The 16,695-nt window shown below is 31.8% G+C and overlaps 1 protein-coding gene across 1 annotated transcript; it reads left to right on the top strand.

Annotated features, from left to right (window-relative positions):
• The first annotated feature begins 29 nt into the window (after positions 1–29).
• LOC139494101 (uncharacterized) lies at positions 30–7,133 on the top strand. The gene is made up of 8 exons (XM_071282276.1): positions 30–1,140; positions 1,248–1,319; positions 1,552–1,620; positions 2,465–2,557; positions 3,806–3,883; positions 4,211–4,291; positions 4,721–4,807; positions 5,416–7,133. The coding sequence occupies exons 1-8, from the start codon at positions 30–32 to the stop codon at positions 5,715–5,717; spliced, it is 1,893 nt and encodes a 630-aa protein (XP_071138377.1). The 3' UTR covers positions 5,718–7,133.
• The last annotated feature ends 9,562 nt before the right edge of the window (positions 7,134–16,695 follow it).

The raw sequence follows: 16,695 nt of genomic DNA, 5'->3' as shown, positions 1-16,695 counted from the left end.
GTGATCTTCAAGATAGACTTAATTCTGTAATGCATGGTATTGGAAAACCACCTGCCCTGATGCTGCCAAATCCAAAAATGACGTCTCATGATCTCAACATAAAAAATTATGAAATACCCTGCTTTGAACCACTCCATGACCTAGCAAATATGATAAAAAATGTAATTACAGAGCTTCCCTATCAAATAAAAGATCCAATCATCCAGAAAAAGTTATTACACTTCTCTCATACCACCAATGGTGAAAGAAATGAAATTAGAGGATCAGATGCCAGATTAGCTCTGATCAAGCTGTCACAATTTCTTGATGAAATGAACTCTGAAAAGAAGAACATAGATGAGAACATAATACAAATGGTAAATGCACTGGTGGACATTGTAAATATTTCTTACCTGCCTAGCGAAGGGAGAACACCAAAACTGATACTTCGTCTTTATAACCAGACATTGTTATTTGCTGCAACATGCAGAACCATTTTTTGCAGTCCCGTAAAAATGACTGCAAGGAAGTTTTTTGGGAGCCACTTCCATAGCATAACTATACATCTTGCCGAAGCTTTTAGAATATTTTCTTTGAGGTCAATCCTTACAGAGGAACAGGAGAGATGTTTCGGTGACCTCAGAAGAATATCGAGAAACACCACTAACAGGCAACCAGGAAATATTGCTGAAAATTGTATTGTTAGGTTCAATTACCAACAAAAGGAAGGAAATAAACAGAACTCCTTTCATATGCAAGACTCAAACATCAGCAAGCAAGCAAGGCTATTAAAACAGCATCCAAGGTCTGCATTTACAGCTGAGTTCTTAAAGACAAAGCCAACATTAATCCAGTGTCATCTCGAGAGAATTGCTGATTTTATGGCTGTTGGCAGAGGCATATGGTGGTCATTTGACAATGGTGGCATTGTCTTCCATGATGGTCCAAATGATCCAAGTGATAGGTCTGAGGGTCCTACTTTGCACCACTTCAGGTCTTCAAACTTAAAACAAGAGCAGCATGTCTTAGAAAATGTCTGGCATGATGTCGTTTCAAAATATAAAAGCAATATTTTGCAATTGCCCTTACCAAAATTGAAACTGTATGATGATGATGGTCAATTAACATACATTACAGCAAATGAGAATTTAGTTGTTGAAGGTATTAGTTGTAATTTTATAAAGTTATTTATTTACTATATAGTATATTAAATGTTTGAAAACTTCAATATCTAAAATCGTCATTCAAAATTAATTTCTATTTCACAGATGATGGCAGTTCCATCACAGATAACAATAGCGTTTTGGAAAAAACAAGTGTGCACCAGTTTCAACCTCAAGGTATTTAGAGTTGCAAGTCGTAAGATTTTAGTGCCCATGTTCAATAAATTTCGATGTAAGGATATTCAGTTGTAGTTTAGATGTGGTTAAACAATTATAATATATAAAATAATATAAGAGTAAACCTTACGTGTTAATATGCAGACATATTCTTCTAAAAAAGTTAAGTAATCATTTTTCTGCTTAATTCTTTTTTACATACCCCAGAATTTTTTTTAAATCTCTTTTTCAGAAGAAGATAATGGCAATAAGGATGATAGACCAAACCCAGATATCAATAAAATGGAAACTATTGATTATGGCAAGTTTTTTTGAAGTTATACTTACATGACTTTAATATCATGCTTATATTGTTGGTAGGAAACAGAAATTGCTGTAATAAGACATTTCTTACTAAATACAAGTTTTCCATACATATAGGGGCATTGCTAAAATGACAATTGATTCCAAATCTAAAATAAACATGAACAAACCTATAATCCGGACATGCAGCAATGCATAACACACAAGGTTCAAATCGTTGTTATCTATACAAATTTGGAAAGATAACAAAAAATCAACGGGGATACTCTTATTTATCTTTTACCTTCTTTGATTATAAATAACTGAGAACTTATAAGTCCATATTTTTAAACAAATAAGAAAAATTTGATGAGGAATACAGAAAACCAGTTTGAATATTCATTTATAAATTAAATTCATTATAAGATTTTTACTTCTTACAGCTCTTGTATAAAAGCATGAAAAGCAAACCATTGATCAACTTGCTTGCTATGTTTGTTTGGATGTTTGTAAACAACAGATTTGTAAACAACATTAACTTCCATTCATGTCCAATCAAATCCAAGTATATAATATTGAAACTCCACTTACATATTGTTTGCAAACATCCAAGCAAGTCGATCAAAGTTTTGCTTTGCATGCTTAAATAGAAGAGCTGTAATATTTTTATAAGTGTTATATTTGCTTGTTTTTAAATGTTTTTAAATTTGAATTTTAAGGGGAGGTTACTCTGAAATGGTGCATTTTCCAAAGAAATTCACATGAAATTTTCCGAATATCAGATATTAATCATGGACCTGGTGTCATGATGCATAGAAAACAAATCTGTAACACTTACCCTAATTTTTTTTCTTGATCTTCAGATGGAAAACTTGATGAAGATGACAAAGCTGCCTCTGAATCAACAACATCCTACAGTATAAATGATATACTAGCTGCTCACCAACAAACTGAAAGTGAGTAAACATAATTTTAAAATGAAATACATATTTTTAAATAAAAAGTTTTATGGAAGTTGTAGAGTTTTTCACTTATTTTCGGGAGTGAAGACAATGCCTTACCATAATATGTTCCACCTTGGAAAGGCATATATAAATTTAATCATCATCAATTTCAATTAATCAAAGAGCAGATTGCTCTGAGGGATACGATTGCTATTGTTTCATTGACACCGATGTATACATGTAGCTGGATAATATTATTTTTAAAACTAATTCAACTGCACATGTAAAATAGTTACAAAATAGCCAATCCCAGATAAAAGTGTATAAACAATGTAATTAGACCTATTGTGTTTTATTTTTGTACTATCAATTCCAAGTTTACTATCCACAGCAGTCACCGAGACTCAGAGTGAGAGAAGGTATTTCAGCTCGTACATTATCTTATTATCTTATTATCTTATCACCTATTTTCCTATGTTATTTCTCGCATTTTACCAAAATTGGGTATTCCCTCTGACATGTTTCTAAATTTATAAATACACTAAATATAAATACTGCTTAATTCTGATTTTCCGTGTTGTTAAAAACACGCATACAAGTCAAGGGAATTATTAAACATGAAGATTATGAAAAGAACATTATAGGAAAGTTGTTTAAGTTCAATCCCTTTGTTTGTTTTTACCTTTTAAAGCAAGACAATCATAAGAATCCGAGATGTTCCTTAATGTTTAGAATAAAACGATCGACGTGAGGGAAATGCTCTGAGCCACCGGTATAAGTCTACAGTTTGCTTGAAAGCAATCGTATCCCAAAAACTAGGCCAGGGATTGAACCTGGGACCTACTCAATACACCAGTTGAGTTGCTCTACTATCTGAGCTACCTAGTTAGCACTATTTGGTATTTTCTAATAATCATCTGATAATTAATCATACTTTAATTTTTTCAATAGGAACAGCAACTAATTGAAAAGATGGTACCTTCAAGCATTATTGTTAAACATAACTATAGCAAGTAGGGTATGCCACTCTCGTAACATGTCAAATATTTAACATTGTCAGAAAATTGAGAAAAATGGTTTTGATAAATCATCATTTTTTTCTCTGCAATTCAATCCATCTGCTAAAAAGATACCATCAGTCTGGAAATTTGCAAAATCTGTTCATTTGAATTTTTTGAAGACTGCATAATGATATCAAAATAAAACTAGATAAAATATACATACCAAATTCCTCTCTCTACCATCAATATTATTTTTCAGAACAAGGATTAGCCTTACAGCAAACAAAAGAAGATGAGAACAAAAAAGTCAGATACATGTACAACTCATATATCAAAGGTACATGTATACAATTGTTTGTAATCTAATATTTTAAATGTCAATAATTAGCAAATTAAAAAAAAACATCATTTAATAATTTAATTTTGAATGAAACAGGTTTTGTTTCTCAGCCCATAGAGATAGTTTTGTCATGTGACCGTGACGTCATCATTGATTTTTTTCATGGTTAACTCCGGTTTGAAATGGAATTACGAATTAAATTTAAGAAATATCTGTAATAGTTTCAGTATTGCACATGCTGATTTATCCGTATTAGGGCTGATCTAAAATTTGCTCATATCATTTAAATCAAAATATATAGATATATATTCATACCTTTTACAGACAAGAAAATCGATGATGTAACGAGTACAACAACTGCAAGAAAGAAAGCGATCAAAAGAAAATTATTTGAGGAAGATAAAGGTAAACACCATGACATTAAATTCTTTTATACATACGATACCTTACTGTTGCAAGATGATATTTTCCAAAAATGGTTCACATATCTGCAGTACACTCCCTAGTCTGTTGTCCTGCAATATAAAAAAGCTCAGACAAAGCACATTTTAAGTTCTCATATTTTACTTAAAAATAATATCTTGTATCTTATAATTTGATATTTCTTTCAGTCCAGAAATTCCATTTCTAGTGAAAAATCTTACTTGAAACTTTAAATTACAAGACTCATACCTTTGTAGACTTTTCTTTAAAAAAAATATAACACATTAGAATTTACCTTATAGGCCAAGTGTACAAAATATGTCAAGAAAAATATAGAAGTTTGATTACAACTGGCCATTAAATTTTCAAGTATAAAATAATTGCATGCTTCTAAATATATTTTTGTTTTAGGTGAACAAGATTTCATAAATTTAAAGAAGTTACCAACAACAGACAAAATGAAAATGGTGAAGAACTTTATTGTTAACTCCAACAAAGGTGACTTTGCTAATTACAATACATAATTTTGAAGGCAAAACATTCAAGAAATCAAATAAATGTTAATAAAATTGTTATACATGTAATAGCTTACTTACAAGATCCCATCTTTCAGAATTAAAGTAATACAATTACTGCATACCACCTATGGGGAACGAAATGAAGTTATAATCAGATGCCAGATTAAATCTGAACTTGCTTAATTTCTATAGCAGTTCATGCATCTGAAATACAAAGTAATTTACTATATAGACAAGTTATAAAGCATAAGAAATTTGACAATATTATGTATATAGCACATTCATATATATATAATTCTTGTAGTTTATTTTTTTATTAGACGGCAAATTTCATGGAGTACATATTTTTCTGATGTCTAACAAATATTTCACAAGAGTCCTTAGTACTTTTAAATGTGTTTGTGAGTAAATTGGTCGACTTTATACACCATGAATAAATTCCTTGAAATGGCATTTGATCCTATTATATCAATTTTTAGAGAATTGTTTTAAAACTAACATCTTTTTGGATTTTATGTTGCCTTATCTTTTATGATTTAAATCAAATGTATAATATTAGTCAATGCTTAAAGTTATTTCTTACTTCAGCTGTGGCAGATGTTCCAAGAAGTGAAGTGGACTTCTGCATGGAACTGCTTGGGGAAACAGATGACACTAGAAACGTCATCAAATTTCAGATGTCATTGGAAAAACATCCAGGAAATAAATCCTTCACCACATCTCTGGACATCCACATGGCAAAACTGCAGACATCTGTCAGCAAAGAACATAATAAATTAAAAAATATGTTGTTAAATGAAAACACTGATATTAATGCCTCTAGATCTGTTAATAGAAAAATCAGAATAGCAGAAATGTTAATGAAAAAATGGAAAATATACTTCTGGTAACTGATCATGATCAGTGGGAAAAAAGCCAAAAAATTAATTGTTTGAGATTTATAAATCTCCACATTTCTTGTTCGTCATAAAAATTGTCCCTACTTTCATTAACATTTCTGCTATGGCACCACAGCAAACAGTTGTCCGATTAAAGAATATGTAGTCTTTTACCTTGAGAAGCTGTATCAACTACTGATACAGCTCCTTAATGGTCCTGTTGTTGTATTATATATGTTTTAAAATAACAACTAGTGATGATTGTCCTGTAATTCAGAGACTTTTTTCAATTTAAAATATTTTGTTGACAATTCTGATAAAAAAATGTCATTGAATCAATGTATATGTACTATACCATGTATTCATTACTTATATGCATGCTGTAGCCTAAATGGTAATATGCAAAAACCAAATAGCAATAAAGCAAAGTAATGTTCATTAATTTTCATTGGCAGAAATCAGGATTAAATGTTCTTAAACGAGGTCATTTTAACAACATCTCATTTTTTAATTTGTTTAATGATACTATTTTAAGTAAATAATATCGATCACTTATCATGCTTATTAAATATTTATAAAAGCCTTTTTTTGGTTTAGAAAGTGTTTTGCTGTACAAATGTATCATTATATCTCAAATTTTAAGTCAATATTTTGTAGTGTTTCCAACATGTATGCATGTAGTATGTTATGCCTTTTTTTTTATACTTTGAGTAAGAACTAATACTATGCGGTATGGGCTTTGCTCATTGTTGAAGGCTTTTTTTTATACTTTGAGTAAGAACTAATACTATGTTGTATGGGCTTTGCTCATTGTTGAAGGCTGTATGGTGACCTATAGTCGTTAATGTCTGTCATTTTGGTTTCTTGTGCACAGTTGTCTCATTGGCAATCATACCACATCTTTTTTTCTATATTTGGATCATATTTGAAAAAAATTAATAGAGCCTCTTATTTTTTGTGACAATTAATTTATAACTGGCTCTAGATCTTCTCTATAAATCAAGTGCTAAATAAAAAAGCCGGTCATTGGTTTGTCATGTAATCTTAAAAGTATTTGTGTCATATAAAAACAAGGGATCAAATTTGTTTTTTCTTCTCGATTTTACAAGGACAAAAACTGACATCAAAAGATTATAATTTCAGAAATCAAAGTTTACTCCTGAAAAGAGTTGACCTTTTTTTTATCCGTAAAAATAAATGTCATAAAACTGTCATATTCATTTCCAAACGTTCCTATGTACAAATGTATAGGGTATATCATGTGTCCATCTCTATCTTTCAATATCTTTACAAGTTATAAATATATACAATATTAATGTTATCAAAACAAAATAGAAACTGTGATCAGTGGATTAAAAGTCAGTTATTAAATCTAACCATAATTCTACATGTTCTACATGATAAAAGATGTGAACTTAATGAATAAAGCTGTCCCAAAATTTACTTATTATTATTGATATGCATACTCCATTGTTACGACTTGCAAGTGTTTTAATCTTTCAATTGCAAACTGCACAATATCAACTCATGCGATCAGGTCACAAAAAAATCAATACATGAACATGAAATATAGCAAGAATTTGGTACTCAAAATTGTGAGTTACGTGTACACTTCATTGATAATATGGCCGAATAGCGATGCATTTACTAAAATGAGTGCAAATAATTGACACAATAAAATCAAATTGCAAGTGGATTAAGTATCTAATTATACATGTACAGACATCATGGATAATCTACAAAATTCAATATTTCATAAGGAGCAACAATGGAACTAAGGAAAAAGTGTGTGAATTTCCCCGATGTAATGGGTAGCAATATTAGGGGATATGGGATTTGAAACAAAGTGGGTTAACCATTTAAAATCCTAGAAATATACTAAGTCATGGATAAATATATATTGGCACTCACACCACATCTTCCTATATCTATTACAGGGACTAAACTTAACACTCGCCCAGTCGCCCAAGGCGACCAGATTTTCGACTGGGCGAATATATTTAATCATCCTGATCGCCCAGCTGGCGACTGTAAAATATTTTAGAGTGAAACCCATTTCTACCCTTTCCCCGCGATATCAACGAAAACCGTTCCCTAAAGGAAACCTGCTAGTCTTATTAAAGTGTGATAGTAAAATAGAGAGGATTTCTGAAAACCAGTAGGTTCATTTTAATAACCCAAACCAAATTGGACAACTATGTCATTTTGTATGTTATCAATACGAAGTCACCTTATGGTATATACATGTACCTCCTTTGAAAGAGCATTTAATGATCAAAGAAACAGCCATATTGTCTAAAGGTCAACAGGAAGTTGAAAATTGAACTTAAAGAAGGGAGACAATTTTGGTAGGAAATAACCTAAAATAAGTATTGTCAAATCTTAGGATATATTTCTGGTGGCAATAATTCAAATACTATAAAAGTACCACACACAACTTTTTCAAGACTCAAAACCTACAAGTAGGATTACACAATATGGCTTTATTATTATATATAGAATGTACACTTGGAGTTCTATTTTATTAGTATAACAATTGGTTGGGCTGCAAAAATTTCAACTGGGCCCCTGAAAAAAATATTTTAGGGGCCTAGGTCCCTGGAGGAAAACAGTTAAGTTTAGTCCCTGTCTATATATATATACCCACAAGTCTAAATTAAAAACTACGTTCAAACCTATGATTGCGCAAGTAGGATAAAAGCTGCAATTTTTATTGGTGTGCATGTAAAAAATATTTCGTTGTAGGCGGGTCTAAATACAGCACAAACAACATTTTCCAAAAGACCAAAAGTGAAAAATCTTAATTTAACAAAACCTATTTGACTAAAAGGTGGAACAACAAAAAAATGGAAGTTTTTAACGACATTGACTGGCTATACAGCCCTTGCACGGTCGGTCAACAACTGATGTTCTTAAACCCTGCCAGCTGCCATTCGCAATGGCCAAATAAAATTGATCACAAAATGGATCTTAATATAAATTTAATAATTAACAGAAAGAAAAAACCTTGTTGCCAAGATGTTATACCACAAACATGAGGTGTCAATACTTTTTTGTACACCAGATCCAGATTTCGACAATAAATGTCTCTTAGTCATGATATGGATCGAAATGGTATTTGGAACGCCATATAATTTACCAATTTAGGATAGACTCTTGAATTTAAAGAGTCAACATATGTAATGCAAGGCAACATACAATAATGAAAGTAATCCACATGGTGTATGTACATGTATATGTGCCTATCCCAAGTCAGGAGCCTGTAATTCAGTGGTTGTCATTTGTTCTAATATGACGTGCTTCTTTCGCTTTGTCAACAACACCGTGATAAAATTCTCGATATATCTATACTTAGCGCAGACTCCAAGATGTACACAAATGGCTGTGTAAATATGCCTCCCACGTAAATCCACATGTATACATCGTAACCAATGTGTAAACGGTTGTGGATTTCGCTGTGATAACAATTACAATTGAATAAAACCCTACCGAACATTCATTCTGATGCGAGGTGTTTAAACTAGGGTTGGTCTTAAGAAATTTAAGGAATGACAGTAGAGCTTGTGATTATGATAATGATATTAGTTATCATGGTGAAATCAATTGTATGTACATCATTCAAGTGGAAAAAGCTTTCTCAGTTTCTGTATTTATGTTGCACACAATAATGGCAAATTGAACTACATGTACTAGATAAAGAATTTTGGTCTATTCTTAGACTAAGCTAGGTCATAATTCTCTGGACTAGGTCTACTTTTACTGAGCAACAAAAATCATGTTTCGTAGGGATGATTATTTGAAATTTAAAGGTCACAGGGGTTAGAAAACGAATAATTGGCCAAGAAAATTATAACGAGTCAATGGCAGGATGCATATACATAATGCATGTAAATACCTGCTTACATTTATAAAATGCCCATTAATTGGGGTTACAAGTCAGATCATATGGCTCTCACAATCCAACAAAACCGTTTGAGGGGCATGTTTATATATATTCTTTTGTTGTTTTATGCTTCTTCCTAGATGAGGATGCAAATATACTATGCAACAGAGCCTATGGCAAGATTGGTTCTTACAATTATAATTATTGTGACTTTAAATAAAGGAGGGTTTATTTAATTCAATGTGTTGTGCAGGGATACCATGTTGGACAAATGGCATGACAAGTATACATAACTGAGCCTATGGCATAATGCAAAAAGTATTTGTCCTCAATAAAGCATTTTTACAAGAAGGTAAGGAACTATATAGTCTATAAGCACAGCCATAGCATATGTAATATAATGTATTTTAATTTTTTCATTTGATTTTCCTCATAGAGCTCAAGATTTAAGTTCATTGGGGACGAGACGATTTACAAACCATGTGTTTCGGTGTTATTCATATGAAATGATGGCTACTCGGTATTGGCCATGGCAGCACGTGGTTATAATCTGTTCAGTGTTCTATCCAAAGCACATTACTGTCTGTATTTCTGCATATTTCTACATTATGAAACATCTTAAACCAATAAATTAAATCAAGAGTATCCTTCTAAACATGTTTCTCCTACCATGGAATAAAATTTTCGATTTGTTCTCTATGTATTCTTCCACCAGATCGTTCAATTCACAAGTAACAAGTGCACGGCTGCTTCAATTAACTCCAATTAACCGACTTGCAAACTGCAAGCTTCGCGACTACATAGATTTTCCATATAAGGTAAAAAGTGGGCGGAGCTTAAACTCCGCTTGCGATCTTCTTTTGATAAATACAGCTTTATCTCAAATCATTTCCATTATTTGATGTGAAAATACGTTATAATATAAAAAAAGACACCATATGCGATACATTTCATCATTTATGCGATGCGCGTACCTTACCTATTGTAACATTTATTACTGTGTCTGCAAACGTCAAAAATCGCCCGCCATTATGAATTTTGATCCAGATAGGGGAAATAACTCCTGCAATATTTTTTTTTCGATTTTGCGGGAAAACCACCTTAATGTCGCTGCGTACTCCTGCCAACTTGCCCCACCTAATAGAAAACGATAATATCTAGATAAATATATTATTAACCAGGAAGAATTTACTAATGCCAACTCGCCCCAATCATGTAAAAAGATGTTATCCCGTTGTATATAAGTTAAATTCCGTTAATATTACTCCTGCTAACTGGTCCCACCTAATGGAAATCGGTGAAATCTAGATAAATATATTATTAACCAGGATGAATTTAGTAATGCCAACTCTCCCCACTTATGGAAAAAGATGTTATCCCGTTGAATATAAGTTGAATTCCTTATATTGCATTATGATACAATTAACAGGTTTCTTTTCAATTGTTATGCAAATAACTAAGCTTCAAAACTTAGTTATTCTTCAACAATACATTTTTGTTTTAGAATTATAATTTCAGTATATCAATAATAGTAATTAAATAAATTTTCGGTTTGTTTGGTTTCTGTGTAGATTAGTTTTCATTAAAGTGGTGCGAGTTTTTATTTTTATTTATATATATATATATATATTAATCTAAATATTACCGTTTTTTTATAAGTAGGGCGGGTTGGCAGGAGTAACATGATTTAACCAATTTCACATGTGGGGCGATTTGATAAATCAGTTTGTGGCGTTTTTTTTTAAAAGTGGGCGATTAGCCAGTGGGGCGACTTGTCCTGCTTCCATTTGAAGGCCCCCTTGAAGGTTTTGTATGACTATATGAACCATCTTTCACGTAAAACCCCCATGTGCATTTTGAAAAGTTGGCAGATATGTTTCTAACTCCAGGCAAAATCTACCGGTATGAATGAAAAAGAAGTTTTCGATTAAGGCTCTGTGGCCATAACAGCTGCCTCATTAGCATTTTAACCACTTCCCATATTTGCAATTAAAACAATAGAAGAAAATTATTCAACGCAAAAACAAAACTTACTTGTAAATATGAAATTCTCTTTACGGTATGAGTTTTTCTCATTTTTTGAGATTGTACAGTAGTACCTGTAACTGCTTATACCTATTTCTTATTCACTTTTGATTGATAAACTCACTAAATATCATGTATATACATTGTACCACATCTCCTTATTTTTATATGCATTCCAATAACATGAACATGAATTTGGGGTCTTGATTGTGGTACGTGTTTAAGTCATATTGATTTCTTTCAAAAACATATTCAATGATTGGATTAGAAAAAAAAGTAACAAATTAATTGCTGGTTAAAGACATAATTGTTTTGTCTTTAAATATCAGCTGGATTTGTACTAGACTCAACAGGAGTAATAGCTTGAAGAGGCTTGTATTACACCTGTTTCTCAGCCAGGGGTTAAGAAATTTTGTTATAGCTCACTAGCCCAGGGCTAATTGGTAGCACGATTTTACTAGCCCTGTTGGAAGAACTACTAGCCCAACAAAACTGACCTGCTAGCCCGAGTATGCCTTACAAACTCAGAGTTTGTTGCAAAATACAATGAATTCTATAAACTTTACAATTTTTATCCGTTGTACAGTAGATTTTAGCAAATTGGATACCAAAAACTTATGTCAGAAAAAAAATATCCCTTTAACAGATATGTTCAATTCGTTGATCATGATAATTGTATAATCCTTGACTATTCTGTAATAAAGAGTTGACCAAATCCCGAAATGGTACAACTCTTGACTACTGCTATAGTATATGGGTATATAAAAGGATTGGAGTGATTTTTATCAAATACATCATCACGTTTGTGTAAAAGAATTATCAGCTGGTTATGTAAAATGCTCATATTTGTTTTCAGTTTTAAAATTCTCTTAATTAAAATAAATCAAATGACCTCAAATATTTATGTGATTAAATATCACCATTCATAGTTTGTGTCTTTTATCATTGTTTTATAAAGGTAATATCCATATATTAACATTTATCACAGGTAAGTTAATTGTGGGCTATAAATTGACTACAAACTGAGCAGTCTCTAAACTGAAATTGTTTTTGTTATAAATTTTATTTCTTTAAAATCGAATCCATTTGAATATCAATGAATATAATCATGATTGACGAAATATTATTGCATCAAGTTTAGGTTTTCTGAAGACTTTAAATGTTTAGGTTATGGTTCTGGAGGCTTCTTCAGTTTGCAAATAAAAACAAAATGGCGTCCATAACATGTGCACATGTTACAAATTTATATCTGACGAAAGTCAGGTTTTTAAATTACTGTTAAAAGGGATTCACATAAAATTGCAATAATTTATTAATCAGGTTACATAATATTTCCCCGGTTGCATAAGCAGTGTACAATACCCCTATGTATTTGCAGATTATTAAAGACAACAGAAAAAATATCTGATAAACACATTCTGGATTTGTAGGTCACAACAATTGTGCATTTACCAACCAGCAAATGAAACCTATAGGACCGGGCATGGAATTTGATTTTCCAGACAATTGTTAATTTCTTGCGGATAGTATTTATCCAAACACCGACCCTCTGGTTACGCGCCATATAAAACGGTAGAACTTCTAAGTTTGCAACAGATGGAACGAAGACGCAAACGAGAATATAACGTTCTTCACAAAAGAGAAGATTGTATGTAGAACATGTTATCAAAGAGCTACAAACATTTAAAGTGATCGGTTCCTTGTATCGTCATCCTAGATGGGAAATGGTATCAATTGTAAAGCTGTGTGCAGCTCTTTCTAAAAGAAAGGCTAATTATCTACAGATATAGATTGTCACTTACAGCATTGTGTTAATAATGCATATCCATGTATATCTACATTTTCCGGAGCACCTGAGATCACCCCTAGATTTGTGGTGGGGTTCGTGTCGTTTATTCTTTGGTTTTCTATGTTGTGTCATATGTGCTGTTGTTTGTTTGTTTTAGATTTATGAGTTTGACTGTCCTTTTGGTATCTTTCGTCCCTCTTTCATGTAAACTGAAAATCTAATAAAGTGTAACAAATAATTCAAATAAAACATGTGTCCCGGACCGACCATTTTACAGGCATGTTTCTTCCGGAAATAATATATTTGATTCTGAATTTTGAGAAAAACATTTTAACTGGCCAGGTAAGGAAGATAAAAAATCTTATCTTGAATAATTACCACAAATAATAATAAGGATAAACAAATGGTAGGTCCGTACTAGTTTAAATGTTTTACCAACATTTGAAAACTTTTTTTTATAATTGTATTTGATGTTACCTTTAATCGGTCATTTGATTAAGATAATTTTCTTTTATGTTCTAACATTTGTGTCAGATATAAACAAGATCAAACCACAGCTTCGTTCAAAATTTACATTTTTCAGTTAATTTAACCAATTTTAGGAAAATTGTATTAAATAAAACCGAAATCGACCACTTTTTATGAATAATTGTACAGAATATGTTTTAAACCTGCCATCGGTATATTAATAATTTTTCACATTATACTTTAAATTTGACAACTTTTATAATAATTGTATTTCATGTTACCTTAAATCGGTTATTTGAACAAGATAATTTTCTTATACCTATTGACAATTGTATTATAATTAAAATTAAACCAACAACGTTTATTGAAAATTTGCAACATTTTTCAACAAATTTTACCATTCTTTTGGATAATTCAATCAGAATTTGTCGACGCTGACGAAACCGAATGTAGGATCACTATGTCTCGCTTTTTTGTATTCACTCAAAGGCTCAACAAAAATAATTTTTAAATGTATTTTAGTAAATAGTTTGTTATAATTTTTTTTTTATAGCAAAAGCAGTGGGAAAAAACGATCTTTCCCATACAGGAAAGTTAGATATGGAAAAATAGTAGTGAATGGTCTCCCCCTTGATGTTCTCCCCCTAACACCTATGTCAGATTATGGGGAGAAAAAAATCAAAATGATTTTACAAATAAAGGAAATTTAGGTAGAAATGCAAGTACAATTAAGACATTTTAACTTTTATATCCATCCTGCATCACCGTCAATGGATGCCCTACCTCATGTAGTTGCTCGGGTAAGACTGTTGATTGCAGATACAGATCTCTTACGACAGTTCCATCTGATATACCGAGTTCAACAACTAGATTGTAAGTATTTATTTTCACAAGTGTTTCTTAAACTAAAAACAACATACGATGCGTATGTTAGTGCTCATGAACAATCTTTATTTCGATGTCCACAACAAACGTCAGAAAGTCTTTTCAATCAAATATTGTTGTGAGTCAAATCTGTTGATACTATCTAGAATATCCGTTGCAGTATAACTGAAGGATGTATGTTCCCTCACTGCAATTATTAGTAACATTTTGGACATTTTAATCATTTTAATGTCAATATTTGCAGTATTAACGTTAACAAAAAAGAAAAGAAAAGAACGACTGTATTTTGACGCTTTGTTGCCTTTATTTGAAATGAAACAAAAGACATTGGTCAGACTTTTAAACTAGAACAGATACCTGATAACGATGTTAACGACAATGTAGACTTGCATACATTCTGATAAAGAAAGACTTACTTACATCAAGATTCACAAATATGACGATTGTTCGGAAAACTACGTATCTTGGAAGACACATTTAAATGTGAAGTAAATGAAATTAGTGCAACGGCCGATAACAATTCAAACACCAAAGGAAACATCAGTCACGAAGATTGTGTTAAAGTCATCTTGAATTATAATCCTGGTACATTTGATAACTATTTACACCACTGGGTCGATGCCACTGCTGGTGGACGTTTCGTCCCCGAGGATATCACCAGCCCAGTAGTCAACACTTCGGTGTTGACATGAATATCAATAATTTTGTCATTTTTTTTTTAAATTTCCTGTTTACAAAACTTTGATTTTTTGAAAAACTAAGGATTTTCTTATCCAAGGCATAGATTTTGTGTTATTAAAATTTGCTGTTACAAAATGATAGAAATTATTATAAATACGGATTTTTTTGTGTTATTAAAATTTGCTGTTACAAAATGATAGAAATTATTATAATACGGATTTTTTGTGTTATTAAAATTTGCTGTTACAAAATGATAGAAATTATTATAAATTAAGGAATGTATCTCCCTCATGCAAAGCTCTGATTCCTTTCACGGATGGCTATACTTTTTGGACCTTTTGGATTATAGCTCTTCACCTTTTATATAAGCTTTGGATTTCAAATATTTTGGCCACGAGCATCACTGAAGAGACATATATTGTCGAAATGCGCATCTGGTGCAAGAAAATTGATACCGTTAATTTTATTACTATCACTGGGTCGATGCCTCTGCTGGTGGACTATTAGTCCCCGAGGGTATCACCAGCCCAGTAGCCAGTACTTCGGTACTGGCATGAAAATACGGATTTTTTGTGTTATTAAAATTTGCTGTTACAAAATGATAGAAATTATTATAAATTAAGGAATGTATCTCCCTCATGCAAAGCTCTGATTCCTTTCACGGATGGCTATACTTTTTGGACCTTTAGGATTATAGCTCTTCACCTTTTATATAAGCTTTGGATTTCAAATATTTTGGCCACGAGCATCACTGAAGAGACATATATTGTCGAAATGCGCATCTGGTGCAAGAAAATTGATACCGTTAATTTTATTACTATCACTGGGTCGATGCCTCTGCTGGTGGACTATTAGTCCCTGAGGGTATCACCAGCCCAGTAGCCAGTACTTCGGTACTGGCATGAAAATACGGATTTTTTGTGTTATTAAAATTTGCTGTTACAAAATGATAGAAATTATTATAAATTAAGGAATGTATCTCCCTCATGCAAAGCTCTGATTCCTTTCACGGATGGCTATACTTTTTGGACCTTTTGGATTATAGCTCTTCACCTTTTATATAAGCTTTGGATTTCAAATATTTTGGCCACGAGCATCACTGAAGAGACATATATTGTCGAAATGCGCATCTGGTGCAAGAAAATTGATACCGTTAATTTTATTACCTTAGCCGCATTTGGCACAACTTTTTGGAAATTTGGATCCTCAATGCTCTTCAACTTTTTACTTGTTTGGCTTTATAAAGATTTTGATATGAG

This window comes from Mytilus edulis, chromosome 11 (assembly GCF_963676685.1).
Source record: "Mytilus edulis chromosome 11, xbMytEdul2.2, whole genome shotgun sequence".
NCBI classification, from domain to species: domain Eukaryota; kingdom Metazoa; phylum Mollusca; class Bivalvia; order Mytilida; family Mytilidae; genus Mytilus; species Mytilus edulis.
The sequence above is the reverse complement of the archived record's forward strand: the minus strand, read 5'-3'. Positions and strand labels throughout refer to the sequence as shown.

Coding starts and splice junctions, on each gene's coding strand:
- LOC139494101 (XM_071282276.1), top strand. CDS start 30: ATGCATGGTATTGGAAAACCACCTGCCCTGATGCTGCCAAATCCAAAA. Junction 4,292..4,720: donor ATTATTTGAGGAAGATAAAG/GTAAACACCATG, acceptor TTTTTGTTTTAG/GTGAACAAGATTTCATAAAT. Junction 4,808..5,415: donor TATTGTTAACTCCAACAAAG/GTGACTTTGCTA, acceptor TTCTTACTTCAG/CTGTGGCAGATGTTCCAAGA.